Source organism: Alternaria postmessia (assembly GCF_024291825.1).
Source record: "Alternaria postmessia strain BMP 2775 chromosome Unknown scaffold_123, whole genome shotgun sequence".
Classification (NCBI taxonomy): Eukaryota; Fungi; Ascomycota; class Dothideomycetes; order Pleosporales; family Pleosporaceae; genus Alternaria; species Alternaria postmessia.
The window spans coordinates 25,634-45,157 of NW_026260196.1; the positions used below are offsets into that span (position 1 = coordinate 25,634).

At 49.7% G+C, this 19,524-nt stretch overlaps 5 protein-coding genes across 5 annotated transcripts; 2 read left to right on the forward strand and 3 right to left on the reverse strand.

The window, feature by feature from the left end:
• Positions 1-738: 738 nt before the first annotated feature.
• On the forward strand, positions 739-1,707 carry J4E82_010396 (uncharacterized protein; the record flags this gene model as incomplete). The annotated part of the gene is made up of 1 exon (XM_051736608.1): positions 739-1,707. The coding sequence occupies one exon, from the start codon at positions 739-741 to the stop codon at positions 1,705-1,707; it is 969 nt and encodes a 322-aa protein (XP_051583628.1).
• A 2,952-nt stretch (positions 1,708-4,659) lies between these two features.
• Positions 4,660-6,430, reverse strand: J4E82_010397 (uncharacterized protein; the record flags this gene model as incomplete). The annotated part of the gene is made up of 4 exons (XM_051736609.1): positions 4,660-4,973; positions 5,022-5,802; positions 5,852-6,220; positions 6,281-6,430. The coding sequence occupies 4 exons, from the start codon at positions 6,428-6,430 to the stop codon at positions 4,660-4,662; spliced, it is 1,614 nt and encodes a 537-aa protein (XP_051583629.1).
• Positions 6,431-8,115: 1,685 nt separating this feature from the next.
• Positions 8,116-9,786, reverse strand: J4E82_010398 (uncharacterized protein; the record flags this gene model as incomplete). Its single annotated transcript, XM_051736610.1, has 1 exon — positions 8,116-9,786. One exon carries the CDS (start codon positions 9,784-9,786, stop codon positions 8,116-8,118), a length of 1,671 nt encoding a protein of 556 aa, XP_051583630.1.
• Positions 9,787-12,752: 2,966 nt separating this feature from the next.
• On the reverse strand, positions 12,753-15,353 carry J4E82_010399 (uncharacterized protein; the record flags this gene model as incomplete). Its single annotated transcript, XM_051736611.1, has 1 exon — positions 12,753-15,353. One exon carries the CDS (start codon positions 15,351-15,353, stop codon positions 12,753-12,755), a length of 2,601 nt encoding a protein of 866 aa, XP_051583631.1.
• Positions 15,354-17,984: 2,631 nt separating this feature from the next.
• On the forward strand, positions 17,985-19,254 carry J4E82_010400 (uncharacterized protein; the record flags this gene model as incomplete). Its single annotated transcript, XM_051736612.1, has 3 exons — positions 17,985-18,600; positions 18,654-18,834; positions 18,909-19,254. 3 exons carry the CDS (start codon positions 17,985-17,987, stop codon positions 19,252-19,254), a joined length of 1,143 nt encoding a protein of 380 aa, XP_051583632.1.
• Between the last annotated feature and the right edge of the window lie 270 nt (positions 19,255-19,524).

Below are 19,524 nucleotides of genomic sequence, written 5' to 3' on the forward strand. Positions count from 1 at the left end.
AGATATAAAACTCCGGCACTCGATCAAATTGTTCAGCTTTCGACTCAATTCACGCGGAATCCCCTTCGTGCGAACCAAAACACTAAGATGGCCGTACAGCGTTAACAAATCCATATCTTTCGCATCGTTACCAAAATAATGAGTATGCTGATCGAGAGGCGGAGGAACTTATGTTGCGTACTCGGGTACTCGAGAAGAAATCTCGTGGTCCAAAGATGATACGTAGAGAAGGATTTCTAGAACAAGATATGTGAGAAGAGGGTTCCGCTTGAGATCTCTCATTGTCAATTTTGCGGATGACGTAGTCAATTCAACCTCTTTTAGCATAGAACTTACTTGTAGATTGTCGACGTGCAGTTTCACTATTAATGCCGCGTGCTCCTTTCCCCTCGATTGTAGATCATACTTTGTTGGTGCGAATGCTTGAAATTGATCGTCCAAGCTTCTGTCTTCCCCTCTCGGTTCGTGTCATGCTCGAGTGAATATAGCGTAAATCGCGCACATCAGCATAGTAATACTTCTAGGCAGAATCACCAATGGTCCTAGCATAGTCAGCTGATCATGTGGTACACTGTAAACGCTGTTTTGGGGAATTCTCCTTCCAGTACATAAATCTCTCTGCCTTACTCGTAGAATACTCCATCACGACGTCCAGGGCAATATTCTCGAAGCAATATCGTCTCACTCTCACACTACACTCGAAAAATTATCAGTAGTGGTCAAGAACAGAGATCAAAGATGACTAAGATCGGAACGGACATCAAGATGGCCAGTACTGCGCGAATTGTGAATACCCTACCCCTAGAGCAGGATGTCCCTGGCGGCCTCCGGTACGTCCAAGGTATTGGTTACATCAGGCGCAAGACTCTGGTATCTGGCAAGAAGGTCCAGTTCGTAGACTCTCTGGGCAAGCTCATCATGTCAGGAAAGCATGTTCTCGAAATGCCAATGGCCCTGTTCAAGGCCGTCTCGGGAAAGCACGACCTCGTGGTCAACGGCAAGATTGAAGTACCGGAGGGCATCAACATCGACGCTGCGAAGAGGGTCGTCAAATTGATATTGGAATTACCTTCTTCTAAGAGGGTGTATCAGTTTCAAAAGTATGTGGTAAAGAATGCCCAGGGCCAGCCCATCAAGGACGCCGAGGACCCTTTCCAGGACCTACAAATTTGCTGCGCCGCAGACGCCTTCGGTATGAGCTCGTTTGCTCAAGGTATCTTCAACAGCTTCTTCAGTCGCGTCAACTCTACTGTTCCCTCGAAGGTTATCATCGACATGATTACCACCACCCACAACCCTACTGGCGACAAGCTGTTCAAGCAGATGGCGTATACCATCGCAAAGAAACTTTACGAAAAGACTTTTACGACAGGAGACATGTTCGAGCAGCACTACCTTCCGACCAACCCTCGTCTTTCAGAAGCTATCCACGATTTCATCGCCAAGTTCGAGGAGAGGACGATTCGTGATGCCGCTTATCGGGAGCGTGTGGCTAAGCGCGAAGAGCGTCAGCGTCGCAATAAGGAATACAACGCGATGAAGGCAGAGGTTAAGCAGATGACTGCCGAGAAAGCTGCGCAATTCTCGGCAGCTGGCGAGTCTTATCGACAGAAGCTTCGCGAGGGCAAGAAGAACTTCACCCCACTCGAGGCAAGCTACGCTTGGAAAGTGACTGGGAAGCGCGTTGCTGCCACAGGTAGTAGCTGATCAAGCGTAATCTCGAGTCATCCGTTGCATGTTGAGCAATCGATGGGATGAGCGGCGGGCAGAGGCAGAATGTCGGGTGACACAGCCTACGGCCCTTGATCAGGCATACTCTTGTGCGCTTGTAGATGCCTACACGTCGAGGAAAGATATCATTTGTGAAGCTACAACATCAATGTAAACTCTCAGTCGACAGATTTAAACAGCATTGTGTCTAACAAGATACCGGAAGTTGTTTATGTGCAGGATTGATGACGTGACTGGCTCACGAGTCCTTTGTTAACGTCATATATAAAACTCATCTGTGATAAAATAGTGCTTCGAGACACTCAAATCCAGTGAGGCTCGAATCATTTGCCGCTTGAAGCTATGAATCCAGTTGACTGAAGCAATCAATTTATGACATATCTCAAGATGTGTGTGTGGTTCTTATAATCACATTAGAGCCAGATGTTGCAGGTCTTGGTGATATTGATTCACGAGTTTGACGATCTCTAGGCACGAATTCCGACACATATTGTTGATGATTCATCAAAGATTCCACGGGAAGATAGAGAAAGCACGCTACAGCATCGATATCCGAGTAAAACCTAGTGGGGAGGTAAATGCGTGGGTGACTACCTGGCAACGATGTCGTAAATGATATTAGAAACCGTTATGTATCGACCTTCACCTCTGGAAGTGACACTGTTGATGAGCGCTTGCACTCTGCGGACGAACCCTTCGTAGAGTCCTTACTTTAGGCACCCGCACCTGTTGTTGTAGATGAAGTGGTCACTTGCTGGCTACTTCTTACCCAAAGCCGCTCCGCCCACTACCGCTCTTCCCCGCTTCCTCAACAGCGACTCTCAACCCCGCGACTCGACCCATAGTGACGAATCTTTAAGATCGATTCATTACTTATCTACGCCCCCTGTCATGTCGAACCTTCTCGATCTCCCCGCCGAACTCTTTCAGATGGTTATACATGAACTTGTCATCACTTCAAAAGATCCTTCTTATCCTTTTTGCCCTTCACCGCACCCAGGAATTGGTCAACTTTGGAAATTACGAGGTGTTTGTCGTAGCTTCGCTGCGGAAATCGAACGCGAGGTCTTCTCCCAACAGCCAAGAGAGTTCTACAGCCACCGTAACATTCAGCGCCTGATCAAGACGCACTTCTCAAGATTCGTGTTGCAAGTCTCCCGGAAGCCAGGCAGTGTGAATGAGAAAATGTTTACACGGCTCCAACGTATGGTTCAATACATCGTGGAACAGGTCGAATATGAAAACAAAGAGCAACACAATGAAGTCATCGACAAAACTTACAGCGGCTTGAGTAAGATCCTCCCGATGGATGATGTAATCCATGCCTTGTGGTGTGATAGTGTTGGTTGTACGAAATGCTCCGAATTTCTTGGTCCGGAGCTTCCCATACGCCTTCCCTATCAAGATAGGTTTTACGCTGCCCTAGCCGCCGGCAATCATCGTCTTCTTTCCAAGGTTCTCCCAAAGCTTGATGCCGCAGACATATATACGCTCATTTGCACGCAGCCTATCTTGTTCACAGTACAAATGCGTGACTTGACATCGCTCAACACCATTCTTCGTTATCTCGAGACACAATCCCCGTCAATACAAATCTCGCTTACGAGTACTTAAGGAATGTTCTCTATCTCGAGGTGCATTGAAATCATACTGTGGAAGAAATATCTTCCCGCTGCTCAGCTCCTGCTCGACTACTACGAGAAAAATCTGCCTTGTCCTTCAAACAAGACTTACAGCGGATGGGTCGGCGAAGCATCCGCAAATTGCTCGCTCGATCAATTAGAAGCCCTCAAGGCCGTTCTCCGCTTCAATACTGGTAGCAAGAACATGATTGGACCTGACACACTTGGTGCTGTGTATGCCAAAGGTAACTCTACAGCTATTGAGGGGGTCCTTCAGCATGTCGAAGATATCAACAGAGGAACAACTTTGACAGCACCTATTTTCATTGCTGTTCGATCCGGACGTCCAATCGCTATACGGGCCTGTCTTCAGGCAGGCGCTAACGTCAACCTCTCCATGCGGCCCAACATGCGGGCGATTGGCAGGACACACATAACGCCTCTCGAAACCGCTGTCCATCGTTATGACGTCTCGATTGTGAGAACCCTCATCGGAAGTGGAGCGACAATTCCGCATATCTCAAGATGGCCGACACATGAGCGCACGTACCGCTTACTACATGAGGCTGCATCAAAACTCACCGATATCGTACTCCCTGACCTGGCGCATTTCAAACGCTGTAACAAGAACGATCTCAAGGTGTTGAAATATTAGGGATTGCTAGATTGTAGCATACCCTGAAAGATGGGATGTTGTGGGCTTGAGAATATAGAACAAGAGTTCCACTGGCTACCTTAGGTCAGAGTTTGAGGTAAAAAACATAGAGAATGCGGACAGAGACTCGAGAAGACAGGGTGTCTGAGGGACTTAGTGTGAAAGAAGCTGCAACAGTGGATCCTATGCTGAAAATGTCCATGTTTTACATATCTCGTTTATACTCAATCCATTGTTCAATCAACAAAGATTCGTCAGATCTGTATTGTAGCGCATCATGACTACGTGTCCTCGTTCATGTTTGCGGTTCGTTTGCGTCATTACCGCCATACTTAGCTGCAGGCCTCTGTCATCTGCAGAAGAGTAGCCGAGCCAGCATTGAGAGATCGGCAATCGTTCAAGTCACCAGCGCTACCACTTGTACTATGGTATGAATACGACCTTTGCACACACATGTGGAAAGATCTTCATAACATGTGGAAGGTCTTTGGAGCGTGAAGGAACTGACCATGCATTAAAAAGTCATATGTCTCTCAAGAGTTCGAGCTTGCTTTCGTAGAAATGCACGCTAAACCACGATTAGATCGAGGCCGGAAACATCTGGTTAACGGAGACATCTTCATCGCAAATGTTCGTTACATTTCCCGGAAACTAGACAATCCATTTCCTCCACCACGACAGATTTTGTTCCGCTGAGTTTAATATCTGCGCCTTTTCGTGATCAACATCAGCAATCTCAGAGAGATCGACGTCTTGCAGAGCGATGATTCCAGACCTTGCGTAGCAGAATCCAGCAACCCACAGAAAGATGAAGATAGCAATATCGATGTAATACGTGAGGAATGTGCCCACGCTCCATCGGCCCGGAAAGAAGACGCTGTAGCCTGAGAACAAGATGACAAGGACGAGCGCACCTCCGGTAACCCAAGCGAGATATGGCTGCATGGGGCTCTTGTACGCAAGACCTGACTACATCAGCATTATTCCAGCAAAGGGAGCGACGTTCAACTTACGGTCTCTGCTGATACCTTGAGCCTTCAAGGCATAGTAGAACCTTAGATAAGTGCCTTCAATGACAAGCCAACCAATAAGTCCAGCAATGGTTGTGATGTTGACAAACCATCCAAACACTACCGAAGAATTGCTTCCAAGACTAAGGTATACGAGAGGCATAAAGATGAGCGAAGCTCCAATCGCCAAGTATGGGGTTCCAAACCCGTTGGTGCGAAGCAAAACTTTAGGAGCTTGGCCATCCTCTGCTAGTCCGTACAGGGTACGTGATGCAAGGAAAACGCATGCAGAGCCACAGCTGAAGGCTGAAGTACATACTATGGCGTTGATGATCGAGGGAAGAACGTTGATACCAGCGCGCTGGAAAGCGATGACGAAAGGACTCTGCTGGGCGTCGCCAGTAGAGATACCAAGATTTGGGTCGTTGAATGGTACAAGCATGCCAACGATGAGGATGCTGATGACGTAGAAGATGAGCACGCGCCAGAAAGTCATGCGTATCGCGTTCGGGATGATGACTCTTGGGTTCTTCGTCTCAGCGCCAGCTATGGCGACCACCTGGATGTTGGCGTAACTGTAGGCCGCTGAGATCAAGGAGCTCCAGAACCCAAGAAACTTGCCAGTATTACCCGGCACGATATATTCGTTGAAAGGTCCGGGATTCTTCCAGTATCGAAAGCCGATTCGGTCTCCACTAGGAGACCCTCCCAAATCTACTACCAGGCCGGCGATGATGAGACCGATGATGAGCAAAATTTTGAGAGCTGCGAAGAAGACCTCGCTCTGGATTTTGTTAGACAGGAAGCCAAAACCGATGCACATCAAGACTCACCTCGCCATAGACCTTCACACCACAGAAGTTGATAACCACGATAATGACGATGAAAACCGAGTACCAAATTGCAGGGTTGATGCTGTTGTCCCAGAAGTTGATCAAAGTTGCAGCGGCAGCAAGTTCGGCTGGCGCTGTAATTGCCATGGTATACCAGAAGTTCCATCCAGTGGCAATGCCGAGTGCTGGCTGCACAAATCTGGTGGCATGGCGAACGAAGCCTCCCGTGACGGGCATAAAAGCCGACATCTCTCCTGCGGAGAGGGCAACACCGCAAGCGATCAAACCCATGCATAGGTATCCTAATAGAGCGCCGACTGGTCCTGCGGTAGCGATTGCTTGGCCCGATGCCAGGAACAATCCGGTACCCTATATCGTGTGCGTAAGTATAGGACCAGGTGCGACGGATTTGGAGCAAAGTTGACTCACGATCATGCCAGCTATCGCAATCATGTTGATATGGCGACGCCCAAGGTCGCGTTTGACTTCATAGTTCGTGCCCATGGCTCCATTCTCAATGTCCGAACTTGACGCACAGGTTTGGGCGAGTTGCGTAGCATCCTTCTTTGGAAAATCCATGATGTTAATCACAGCATGAAAGCATGCGATGTCAATTGTGCGTAGTGACCTCGACGCGCAATAGCAAGTATGATCAGGTCTCCGCACTTAGTCGTATGTTCTTGATGTACAGAGGACCGGCCTTTAATCCGAGCAATGATGTTAGCAGAAGCACAATGCTTATCTCGCTTGTCAGCTCGGCATTCTACGCTTGACTCCGTGACTCCTAGTTACTGATAGCGGGGTCTTGCAATTTGATAGGGGCAGTGCGCCCGAAAACGGCGATAAGCTGGGGGTCTTGAGATGCCGGTGGTACTTGCCCTGCTAGAATGCCGGTGGCCCCACCCTACTCGAAGCGGGTCAATAGAAGTCAAGAGAGCACGAGATGAGCATGGTATTCATTGCAAAACATCACCAACTTCCCAAAGCCAACAAAGATGTCATCTGCCAAGGACGACTCGTTCCAATTGTACGACTTGCGGGTCGAGGTGGTTTGTCCACCAGGCGAGCGCATTTTGTGTGGAGCCAAGGAAGGAGACTACTTTACTGTTCAAGGCGAGATGCTGCATCTTCCTGACGGCCAGGGCATAAGCTTCTACAGCTTAGGTGAGTTGTATACATGGATGCTGCATACTTCCATAACTGATGAGTTTGTAATTCAGCGGCAGTATTGCCTCTGCTAGCAGCCAAGCAGAGGCCAACTCACGCACATGACTGGATGTCCACAGATGCATTGATTGCATGTCCGGATCCGAATTGCAAATCTCAGCTTAAGATCATACGAACCGGGTTGCGGACCTTCAGTCATGCGGATACCACGGTAGTTGGTCTAGAAGGAAACTCTTGAGTTTTGGAACACCGAGGAAGATTCCAAATTGATGTATCCACGGTGTAACAGTTTCCCTTTGCTTCATTCAGCGCATCACCTTATACGGAGGTAGTCTCAGGAGCCTTGGTGGTGTTGGAGGTATGGCCGTAAGCACCTCAAGCGCTCGGGGGATGTGGTTGTATGTAGTCGTCACACTGAACACGATCATGGTGTCAATATATCCAACTTTTGACGCGTCGCAACGTCGCTAGAGGCTTCAAGAAGTCTTGCAGGTGATCTCAACTATTGTCACCAGGATGATTATCCTCCCCATTGTCATCATCATCTCAATCCTTATGCCAGGAGTATGTTGCGGCTGCAGCAGCCACGCTGCACTCGAAAGCGCAGCGATGTCTGCACCTCGTTGCAACTCCAAGACATGCGGTTGGAATATTTGTAGTATCTCGGTAATCTGAGTCGCAGTAATGGGAGCGGCGACGGGGCGACGACGACGACGGAAACTGGGGTAATGGCAGAGTAACGCGGCGCGCGTATGTTTGGCGGTGACGTCAGCTGTGGCAGGGGAGGTAGGAGCTCTTGAGCGTCCGCCAGTTGCGCATCTTCCGGAACGCAGATCGAAGCGTCCGTATGAAAGATAGTTCCGTCGTCGTGAGCATCTGAAAGTGGTCGTGTGGTGGCGTGCAGGCAGTGATCGCACAGGACTGGCACAAGGATAGGGGAGCGAGCGCACGGGCGGGGTCTAACACGGCCTGGGAAGACGCTGTTCCCATGGTCAACACCAAAGCACATTGCTCTCATATTTTTGCCAGCTACACTAAGAACTCCCGAAGAAACGAAATCCAAACAGACCAGCCGATAACCCTTGTTGACTGGTCCACTACCGATATTCACTACCGCAATCACCCATGACATTAAACACCTCCTCTCTCCTGCTTTTCTCGAGGATTTCTTCTATGCGCTTCTGATCTTCTTCATCGAGTTTCCATCCATACGTCTTCAAATTCTCTTCCGTATGCTCACTAACACCCATCCGCGCGCCAATGATGACTGCACCCACGTATGGGAAGTCGAGAACCCATCTCGTAGCGACATTCGAGATGGAGACATTATGCTTGGTCGCTATAGCCTTCAGAGTCTGCAGCAAGGTCTGGAACAGATCCCAATCGCCCCATGTCTGGATCATCTCAAAGTATTTTCTTTGCGAGGGAGTCGTATCCGGACCAAACAGCTGTGGCTCAGGTTTGCCGAGCCACTTCTCAGCAAGGAAGCCTCCACAAAGAGTACCATATGTGAGGAGTTTCACATTGTGCCGCGCGCAGACCTCGCCCATCTTGAATCGTGGTCGTGCATCGATAAGAGAAAACTGAACCTGATTAGTGACAACATCGATGTCGTTGTCTATCACTTCTTGAAGCCGTGCTGTGTCGAAGTTGCATAATCCCAGATGTTTAACTCGTTCGTCCTGCTGTAAAAGTCGCAGTGCTTCGATATACTGGTGGTCGTTGTAGTCTTGCCAGTGGAATTGCAAAAGGTCGACCTTGTCGGCACTCATGCGCTGACAACGCTCGGTGACGTTTGCACGGATCACCGCAGGTGTAACGGTGATCTTGTGAAAGACGCAGTACTTTGTGGCACCGAAGACGGCATCAGACTTGGATAGCGAGGATCTCAGCCGACCAAAAATGACTTCAGCATCGCCGTAATGATCAGCCATGTCGAACGCAGTGAAGCCGCCTTCAATGTATTCGACGAATTGCTTGAACATTTGTGTCTGAGATGCAGTACCCCATGATGGACTCGACAACTGCCAGAGACCTGCAAACAATTTAGGAAGCTCGATACCCTTTACTTTGAAAGTCTCCAAGGATTTGGATGTCTTCCGTTGATGGATTCGGTCTTGATGAGAACCATTTTGATAAGCCAGTGTCGGTATACCACTTTCACGGCCGAGCATCGTTGCAAGGACTGCTGTGCTTCGGTCAAAAGGGAAGTCCTGTGCAGAAGCAAGCCATCTTTGACGACATCGAAGTAACGAATCGAAGAGGAAGTTCATCACAGGCCTCTCGTCGTCGTCGTTAAGGTCCCTACTGCCACTATCGGATAACAGGCGTTTTTGGATCGCAGTTAATGCCTGCACTATATCGCCGTCTACTGAAGCTAGACATCGGTCGAGCTCAGCCGACCGATGCACGTCGTGTCCATCATTCAGGCTGGAGGATTCTTCTACAATGTTGTTGAGTATAGGAAAGCTGTCGAGGACCAGTCCACACCCTATGGCGGAACGTAGGCGCTGCTGGGCGCATGTGAAGTTCGATGTTGATGCGACCCCCTCGGCCGTCGATTGAAACAGCTGACCATTGGGCTGATTGGCGGTGTTCCTGAGATAAATTCGCGTTTGCTCCTCGAGAATACTTGTGACTGATGGCTCCGTTGTCAAAATGACTCTGATTACGCTTCGAAGTGCGTCTGCCGGGAGGTTTGCTATGATGGTGTCCGTCATCATGTTGACGTGCGCCGTCTTGGCTTTGGAGCGTGGTATGACAGCCATGTTGTTCGATGCGTAGTTTTCGGATTCGTGTAGAATTGATGCCGACTTGCTTGACTGCTCTACCCCTCCGTACAGCAATGAGGACTATTGAGGAAGAGCGCACGTGCCAACCGCCGGCGTCTCAATCTCCAGTAGAACACCGGCGATATGCGCGAGTGATAATGAAGTGGGCCGAGATCGCAGCAACTTTACCAAAGAAAGTTGGCGCATTCGTCTGGAGATTGTGCTGAATCGCGTCGGTAAGAGTGGTGCGGGGTCAACGTTTCCGAGAGGTTCATGTTACTGTAAGAGCTTCATGCCAGGCTCGCTGCCGACGATCGGAAGACGCGTTCGCGTAATGGCGGCATGTAGCATCCATGACTGGAGGAGAACGACTGAGGTGGAGAATGCGATGGATGCTTGGTTGCTGCGGAATGCTGCAAGTGTCATCTGTCCGAAAGAACGCGTGCCGATGTGGTTAGCGTGGAAAGATAACACAGATAAGACACCTTACCCGTTCGGCAACACACTACGCAGATGCTCCTACAGTGTCTATCTCAGCTCAAGCTGACCTCAATGTCCGACACAGATATCTAGCATGACGGAGACTGATGAGGCACCTGGTTCACAACCTTCGAAAGCTGTGTGAGCCAGCCCCAGATCGATTTTGCAGTTGCGCGTTCACTGATCTGTTTGTTTGAAGACCACATGCTTGCCTACAATGTCGCAAAGTCAAGATGAAGTGCCACAAGATGGCGCAAGACACGCGGTGCGTTAGGTGTACGCGCAAATCGTTGCAATGTGACTTCCTTGGACATCGGCGGGGTCGAAAGCACGGCTTCAAGTTAGTAAAGCCTGCTTGCTCCAATCCGCAAAACAACTAATGTGTGTTGTAGATTACAAAAACCAAGCTCAAGAGGTCAAGAGAACGTTGCGACAACGTCAGGGAACGGTGAAGGTGTTACGAGGCCTCCAGCAACATCATCCAGGTGGTCTTTGCCTCAACATGTCAACCATGGTGTTATCGAGGCAGGTGATGCGGATGCATCGATAGATACGCATGCCGCTCAAAGGTCAACTTCCAGATTGGGTTCCCGTCCCCACTCAACACAACGTTCAGGTCATGATTTCTGGACGGAGAACAGAGGTTTTCGACTTTCTGACATCCTCAACCGGCAGATTACAAGGGGAGACTTCTCTTTGCAAAACGTGCTAAGTACTGAACACGGAAATGCGCCGGAAGAATGTAACCAGAATGTATCGGAAAATGATCCAGTTAACAAAGGCCTGGTCAACCTCCATTTCGCTACCGAGCTGTTCGGTGGATTCATGAAGCACCTAAATCCTTTCATCAGCCAACTGGATCCTTCCTTACATACCTTCGAGTATGTCAGGGGGGTATCTTCTTTCCTCTTCACCGCCGTTCTGGCGGCAGCCGCAAAATTACTGCACCCTGCACTACAGAAGCCCTTACTCTCCCATGCTGAAGAGCTTTTCTTAGAGAGCTTTCGCTGTGGTTCGAAGTCGCCAGAGACAGTACAAGCGATACTCATCCTGACATATTGGAAAGAGCCACGCGACAATCGTGTATGGCTGTCTGTAGGCCATGCTATCAGAATGGCCATCGAGCTTGGTTGGCATAATCTTGGGAGTGATGCAATGAAACCCCCAGAAAACGCGTCTGATCGTCAAGCGATGCAATTCAGGAACATTGAGAGGGCCTGGCTAGTCTTGTTTGTGTATGACCGAAGGTAGGGAACGTAAGATTATCAATCTTATGAAATGATACTGATCGACGCACAGCATCAGCTTGCAGACCGGCAAACCTTGGATGATCGAGAGAAGCAGTTATCTAGAGTCAGTAAGCAATTGGCATCTACACCCTCTTGAAGTGGCCAACGACAGGCTACTTTGCGCATTCGTATCCCTACGCCTCATCACTTCCACCCACTTTGAGATGATGACGACCCAATATGCACAACATCAACGCCAGGACCCCTCGCAATTCCGATCATTGCTGCGTGTGCTTGATCGAAAGATTATCAACTGGCAAAGGAGATGGACGGAAACAGTATCCGAGCGGGGCGAGGATTGTCATGCCTTTTTGGTACCGTTCTACGGCAGCTATGCACGGCTGCTCTTATTCACTTCCTCACTGCGCGCATCGATTAGGCTGAAGGATATCGAGACGTCAGTTGATACGGAGGCAATTTGGAACAGCTACTCCAGCGCTGTCGATATGCTCAAGCTTGTATCTGATCCCTCTTCATCACAGCTCGTATACTTCGCGCAAGACTCTGTACATGTCATGATCGCTTACGCGACAGTATTTCTCATCAAGGTACTTGACTATCGTAACTCTAGTAAGCTGATACACTGACCCCTGATGTAGCTCTTACTCTCAGCGCCGTCATACATCCGAATCGAGATGGAAATGCCAGCTTTGGACGGTATACGTAACACAGCGGAAGTCTTCGACAAACTTCAAGCACCGGCAGGTACAAGCTGCGCCTTGCAAGCAGCATTTTTACACAATGTTTTGGTCCAACACGAAGCAATGAGAGAGCAGCGCTCATCCTCACGTTCGCACATCCCCGCCGCACCCGCCGCGTACACCGCACATACCGCGAACGTGGACACTACAGCCCACGAATCCACGCTGCCTCATGCACAAACTACGCAAAGACATGAAGTTGATACAATGTACGATGATCAGGACGCGTATCATCATGCATCGGAAGATGCATCAACATTCGATATGAATTTTGTGGATGACGAAGCCTGGGCGTTCATGTTCGCTAACGCTGGCTTCAACATTGGCCAGGGAGCATTCATGTCGCCGACCTAAATTCCAGCGTGGGCTACTACTTAGTCCGAAGGCATAATTAGTATTGGGCACAAGACTTTTCACCTTTGCCATTGGCCATGTGGCGCATATAATGATTTCTGATACAGTTAACGTCTAAGCACGATTTATTAAAGCGTATCTAAAGAGCCATCTTCCTCTCCACTTTGATTTCGCTTGCTGAGAATCCGACAAGGAAGCTATACTCGCCATGTACAAACTCCCAATCGTCCTTCTGCTCCGACCAGATTCTCAAATCATCCTTAAGCACTTGCAGTGGCACCTCTGTACTTTGGCCTACCTCGAGGTGGACTTTGGCAAATCCTTTAAGCAGCTTGGGAGGCTCCCTGGCTGCCTCTGGATACGAAACGTAAAGTTGAACGACTTCCGATGCAGCGACTGTTCCCGTGTTTGTCAACGTTGTGGAACAAATGACATGCTCGGAGCTAGATGTCACCGTAGAGTTTGCTAGGTGTATTGCGAGACCTTCTAACTCGAACGTCGAGTATGTGAGTCCATGGCCGAATGAGAACAGCGGATCGATTTTGTGCTCGTCGTACCACCTGTATCCAACGTTCAGACCTTCCTCATAGGGTACATTTAGGTCTGAAGTGATTTTTATGGCGTCGTCCAGTGTCTTGGGGAACGTCACAGGCAATTTTCCGCTTGGACTGACATCGCCGAACAACAATCTTCCAAGCGCCAAGCCGATTTGCTGGCCTCCGTACCAAGACTGCATCACCGCATCCACCTCGTCGATCCAGGGCATGAGTATGGCCGAATTGGTGTTGAGGATAACCACAGTCTTCTTTGAGCGTTTGGCGATTCGAGATATCACAGCGTCCTGGTCGCCAGGGAGAGAGAGGCCAATGTTGCTGTCAACGCCCTCGGAGTGTCTGTCAGACGCAAAGACGATGCTCAGATCAGCTTTCTCCGCCAGCGACATCGCTTCTTGGTCCCTTGCTTTATTGCCCACATCAACTCCTAGTGTGACACCATACGCGCCGGTGGACAGTGAGTAGCCCATGGAATAGTTCAGAGACAGAGAAACTTCCTCGCCTGCTGTCAGATTTGCGATGCCTTGGATGGTATTTCCAAAGTTTGCTTTGGACATGTTGGCGATGACCTGCCCATCGATGTAAAGTACAGCATCTCCTTGGCCGGTGAGCGAGAAATGGTACATTCCGCTAGTGTTGGCTTTGAAAGTGCCTTCATAGACACAAGAAAACACTTGCGGCCACGACACCCAAAGCTCTTTGGGAAATGAGGCTGAGGTGATGTTGGGGACGAAATCGGTTTGGTTAATAGGCCCAGAAAAGTCGGTAGTGGTGTAGTATGTTACATTGAGACCGTCGTCGACAAACATGCTGGAAGGTACCGTCGGGAATTCACCGGTGCCAGGATAGGCCTCCGCATAAGTGACTGTCATGTTGCCTTCTTTGCTAGCTCGTTGTTTCAAGGCACCCAAAGGTGATTGCACCACCATTGTCGTGTCGATCACGAAGCCTCCATGGTTTTCCGTGACCTGGCTTTGGTTGGTCCCGTCCACGCCATATACGGCAACATGCGTGTATTTCTGTGGCGAAAGAGGTAGCGTTTGATCATCATTCTTCAGGAGAACAGATCCGTCCTCGGCCATCTTTTGAGCCAGATCAAGATGGGCTTGTGTTCTTGCCACAGATTCTGCGTTTCCGGTGACTGGGTTGTCGACCATTCCAAGCTTGAACATATATCGCCATGTTCTTGCGACCATATCATCGATGCGTGAGGCTGGTATAGTTCCGTTGTTGACAGCCTCGACCAAGAGGTCTCCATAGTAGGCTGGAAATCCGTATGAAGTCTCCAGGGAACCTCCAGGCATGCTAATATCTAAACCGGCCATGACGGCACCAACAGTGCTTCTTGTGGAGAAATACCAATCGGCAACAACGAAACCCTGGAACCCCCATTCTTGCCTCAACGTAGTGTTTAGAAGCCAGTCGTTCTCGCAAGCGAAGAAACCGTTCAGCATGTTATAAGAGCACATAACAGAAGCGGCGTCAGCTTCTTGGACAGATGCCTTGAAAGCGGGTAGGTAAAGCTCGTGAAGCACTCGCTTGTCGATGTGAACGTCAACGGTATCCCAAGTGGGGCCTACTCCGAAGCGATTCGTGTCCTGATTGTATCCAGCAAGATGCTTTGGACAGGCTAGAGCGCCTTGATTTTGAACGCCCATAACACCAGCAACGGCCATCCGAGAAGTCAGCCATGGGTCCTCCGAGAAGGTCTCGGCTGCGCGGGCCCATAGCGGCGAACGCAGGATGTTGATGGTTGGTGACAAAACGACATTGCGACCTTTTGCCATGTGCTCCTGGGCTAGTGCTTGGCCGTAGGCGTATTCGAGAGATGTATTCCACGAAGCGGCAGCGGCGATCGGGGCAGGGAAGGCGGTAACGTTGTTCAAGTTGTTTCCAACGCCAGCTGGGCCATCGCCCATGCAGATGGACGGTACTCGTAACGTCTCGTTGCCGGAGATGTGCCCTATGCACGGATTGACACCAGTTCCGTTTTCATCGAGCTCGGTATCGCCTTGTACCATGGCATATTTCTGGGTGCTGTTCAACTGATCCAAGAATAGCTGCAGTCGTTGCTCGTTTGGCACAGTTGGATCCAGCCATGGTCGATACGCTAGGGTCTGTGATGATGCATGTACCCGCGTCAAGGTATAAAGCAAGCCTGTCCAAACCGTGGTGGAGACATACATCTTGCCGAAAGACAATCGTGATTCGAAGATGACCTCGAGAGGAATACTTGGAGATTATCGGACTTGTATCATCACTCGGGTAATATACCCAGGTATGAACAGCTACGAGTCAAATGCGCGGAGTGATTACTCTGGCCACTCCACACTCCGCAGTTTGTCCACAAGATGTGGTAGAAGGCCGGTAAAAAGCCAAGATACCGGCATCGAGACCGTTAAGCCAAACAGATGCCGATTTGCTGATAAGGTTGACCAGTAACATTTCTAAAGCACTATTCTATATCTGGAGAGGATCAGACAATCCGAATCGGCCTTTTGCTATCGCCTAACGGCTGGTATGTAGGCCTGGAATTAGCGTGGTTGGTGGAACACCGGCGGTGAAGATTGAATGCCGGCGTCCTCAGGCTCGTCGACGACATCTTGATGCAGCCAGTTCCATATACGACAGCATACGTCTCACATAGTCCTCTTGTACTCGGGCGTAAGCGTTCCCTCGCTTCACGTCGTAGCTCAGCATACAGCCGTTCATGACTCTCTCTATTGAGTGGTGCGTCATACGCCGAAGTTGCCATGTGTTGTTATCGGCCGGTGCTGCTCGGTAGATTCGTGGATGCTGTTATTTGGCTGACCGACCGCGAGTACTGTGCTATCTGGTCTGGAGCTCGATGAACATGTCGCGTCTATGGTGTCGGAATGCAGGCATTGGACATCGCTAGCACTCTTTCATAGAACGGAAGTAGTTGAAGACAGAAGGCATTGCGGGGAAGCTGGGGTGCCATGTGGGAGCTGCATGCGCCGTAGGGACGGCCACTCAATACGCCGACATCCGACGCTGGGGGTGTCCCAGATGCCGGGCAACTCCAACTCTCGCGTCCGCCACGATCGCAAACCGAATAAGCCTCACCCTAGCCAAGAGGGGAAAACATGCATCATGATCCTCTATCTCCCTTGCATCTCTCGTTCATGATCTTCTCAATCGCTGTCCACCTCGACCACCGGCCGCAAGGCATTCAGTGGTTACCGCTTACTACTGTCCATTAAAGACCATAGTCCGTACCACTCGTGCTGACTGTTGCGATTACGACTGCGGTACCAAGCAACTTGCCGTTGCTCAGGGACACGACTATGTCAGATAAAAATTCATAACAGCCAACTACAGAAAACGTCATCACAAGCCTCTGCCGCTGTCCTCAACCAGAACCACGCCGACAAGGGCCACCAACACTCGAGCGCGAAAACGGCAAGAAGTCGCTACCATACGCATCACATGAAGCCTCCCGCCTTCTATTATCGCATGACGATCCTCTGCGTACACTATAGTCAGAGCTGTGGAGGAAGGCCCAGCTTTGCGAAAGCATTTGCACATGCTGGATAGGCGGCGAGACATCTGCACCAGCGGGAAGTCGCTTCGCAGCACATACTTGTACGCGCTACCATCGCAACCGCCCGCCATGCACACGCTTGCTCATACCCGATTGCGCCAGAGCGATCAGCAGCCACCCAGAAAGCGAACACAAACGGCCTATCACGAGCAGAGTCGGCGCAGCTCGCAACTCCAGGAGCGTGGGCTGTACGATGCACGATGATGCACTCGTAGTACAAACTAGGTAAGCTATCAGGTCGAAGCAATGGCAAGACTTCCCATCTCAGTCTTCTTGATCGAATTGCCGTTATGGAAGAACTGCGCAGGACTACCCTTCGTTTGTCGAGGCGCTTTGCATGGACTTCAACAAGAGCGGGGTGGTTGGCTATATGAAGGTCAACATCAGCCACGTAGTGTTATAATGCGCTACTCACGACTGCGCAGGAGAAGAACGTCAATGTCCTAGAGAATGTGCACATCGAGCTTCTTCGTTAGGCTACAGACGATGTGTACGAACTCGGTGCGCACAAACACCTACTCTTGCGCTTCCAGTCATCATACCCTGCCGTCATCTACCTTACTTTCCAATAAAGCCCCAAGACCCGTTGTCTCTTCACCGAGAGACGCACTTTATCTTGGTGATATCTAGACTCGTTGCGCTGTGCAAGATTAGCATAGATCTTTTCATGTGAAAAGAGTGCGAACGAGACATAAGGTAAGAAGAGAAGATCTGGGGATTTGCTCGAGCTTGGAGGAAACAGCTGCGGCTAAGACTTACATTGTGCACTAGGAGAGTATGGATGTACGTTGCTCGTTTCTGCGAGACAGTGAGATCCACAAATACGCACTAACGCTTATGAACTGCAACACTTCTCTTTCTTCGGCATTACCTCATCGAATGAAATATGTCCGGTTTTGTAAGGACATGTTTCAAAAGCCGGAGAAGCTCTTGTTGCTTTGCTGTTCTGATATCCCTGGTTTTTCCAGACGCAATATCCTTTTGTGATACATGACTATGCCACTTTGAGTAGTCAAGATCGCCAAGCCATGCCAGTCACAAAAGGTATATACCATCAGTAATTCATCTATTGTATCGTACCTACCCAATACCGGCTGCTCCTTTACCTCGACTGCCATGCAGTGATTAGTGTTCAGCGAGCCGGATCGTTCCGCTTTGTTCCAAGTGCTCGCGAGTCGGCTATAAAACCATCCAGTACATCTCCCATCTGAGTTTACTATATCATTGCCCATCCCGATATTCTCATTGTACAATGTCGTACTCTCCTCCTAGCTCTGCGAAACCTTTCACGCTCCACATCCCCGGTCAAGACATCTCCGAATGGCGTCAACTCCTGGAGCTGTCAAAGCTCGGTCCGACCACATACGAGAACCAACAATCCGAGAAGAATTACGGTGTTACGCAGAAATGGATATCTGAGGCTAGAGACTACTGGCTGAATAAATATGACTGGCGCGCACAAGAAAAGCATATCAACTCTTTTGACAACTTCCTGATGCAAATCGACGGAATCGATCTTCACTTCATTGGCCATTTCTCAGGCAAGAAAGACGCAATTCCGATTGTGTTCATGCACGGCTGGCCCGGAAGCTTCATCGAGTTCCTGCCGCTACTAGGCTTGATCAGAGACAAATGGACCAAGAACGACTTACCTTACCACATCATCGTTCCGTCTCTGCCGGGCTATACACTCAGTGCAAGAGGTCTGCCGATTGATAGAAATTGGACCGCGCAAGACAGCGCCGATATCATTCACAAACTCATGACTAATCTTGGATTCGAGAAGTACATCGCTCAAGGCGGAGATGTCGGTAGTATGTTAGGGAGAATTCTAGCGCAGAGCAACGATGCTTGTGTTGGCGTCCATCGTACGTACTCTCGAGTCTTCGTGTTCGACAGCCGTCACAACTAATCGTCAAAGTGAACATGATGCCTGGCTTAGACCTCAGCGACACCAGCAAGCTCGATCCATCCGAAAAGAAAGCCATTGGTCGCGCACTAGACTGGCTCGACTCCGGCAACGCGTATGCTCTCGAACACAGTCATCGACCGAGCACAATCGGGTTCGTCCTGTCGTCTAACCCGCTTGCACTACTAGCATGGTAAATACACCCCGTCATAATTCTCGACCCGTATAATTCATCCATGTATCATCAGAAATGATAACGCTACACAGGATTGGCGAAAAGATGCTCGAATGGACCGATGTCGACCCCACCATCGACACCATCCTCACCAATGTCTCACTCTACTGGTTCACAGGCAGCCTTCCGACGTCGCTCTACATATACCGTCAACTGTTTGGCCCAAAGCGCCTGCGTTACCAGCACACTTCTACGCCAATTGGAGTTTCGATATTCCCTTACGAGCTGCTTCCGGGGATCAAGAGTTTGATCGAAAAAGAGTGCAATGTGGTATTCTATAAGGTGCACGACCGAGGCGGCCATTTCGCGGCGCTAGAACAGCCAGAGCTTCTTTGGGAGGATGTCCAAGCATTCGTTAAGAAGGTTTGGAAAGTATGAATGTAAGCAACAGCCGATAGAAGTGTAAGGTCTTATGTACAAGTGTAGACTTGTGTGTGTGTGTGTGTGTGTGTGTGTGTGTGTGTGTCAAGATGTTCTAACGCCATATTACACGGGGTTAGGCTATACTTCTCTAATCTCGGTCCGTACTAAGGTGCATAGACTGCTAGAGTATCAAAAGTTAACTATTAGCAGTTTAAATAAACCATTAGCTAGAGTATAGAGGTTTAGCTTAAGCGTTGTTTAGATGCGTATAGTCGCAAGCCGTGC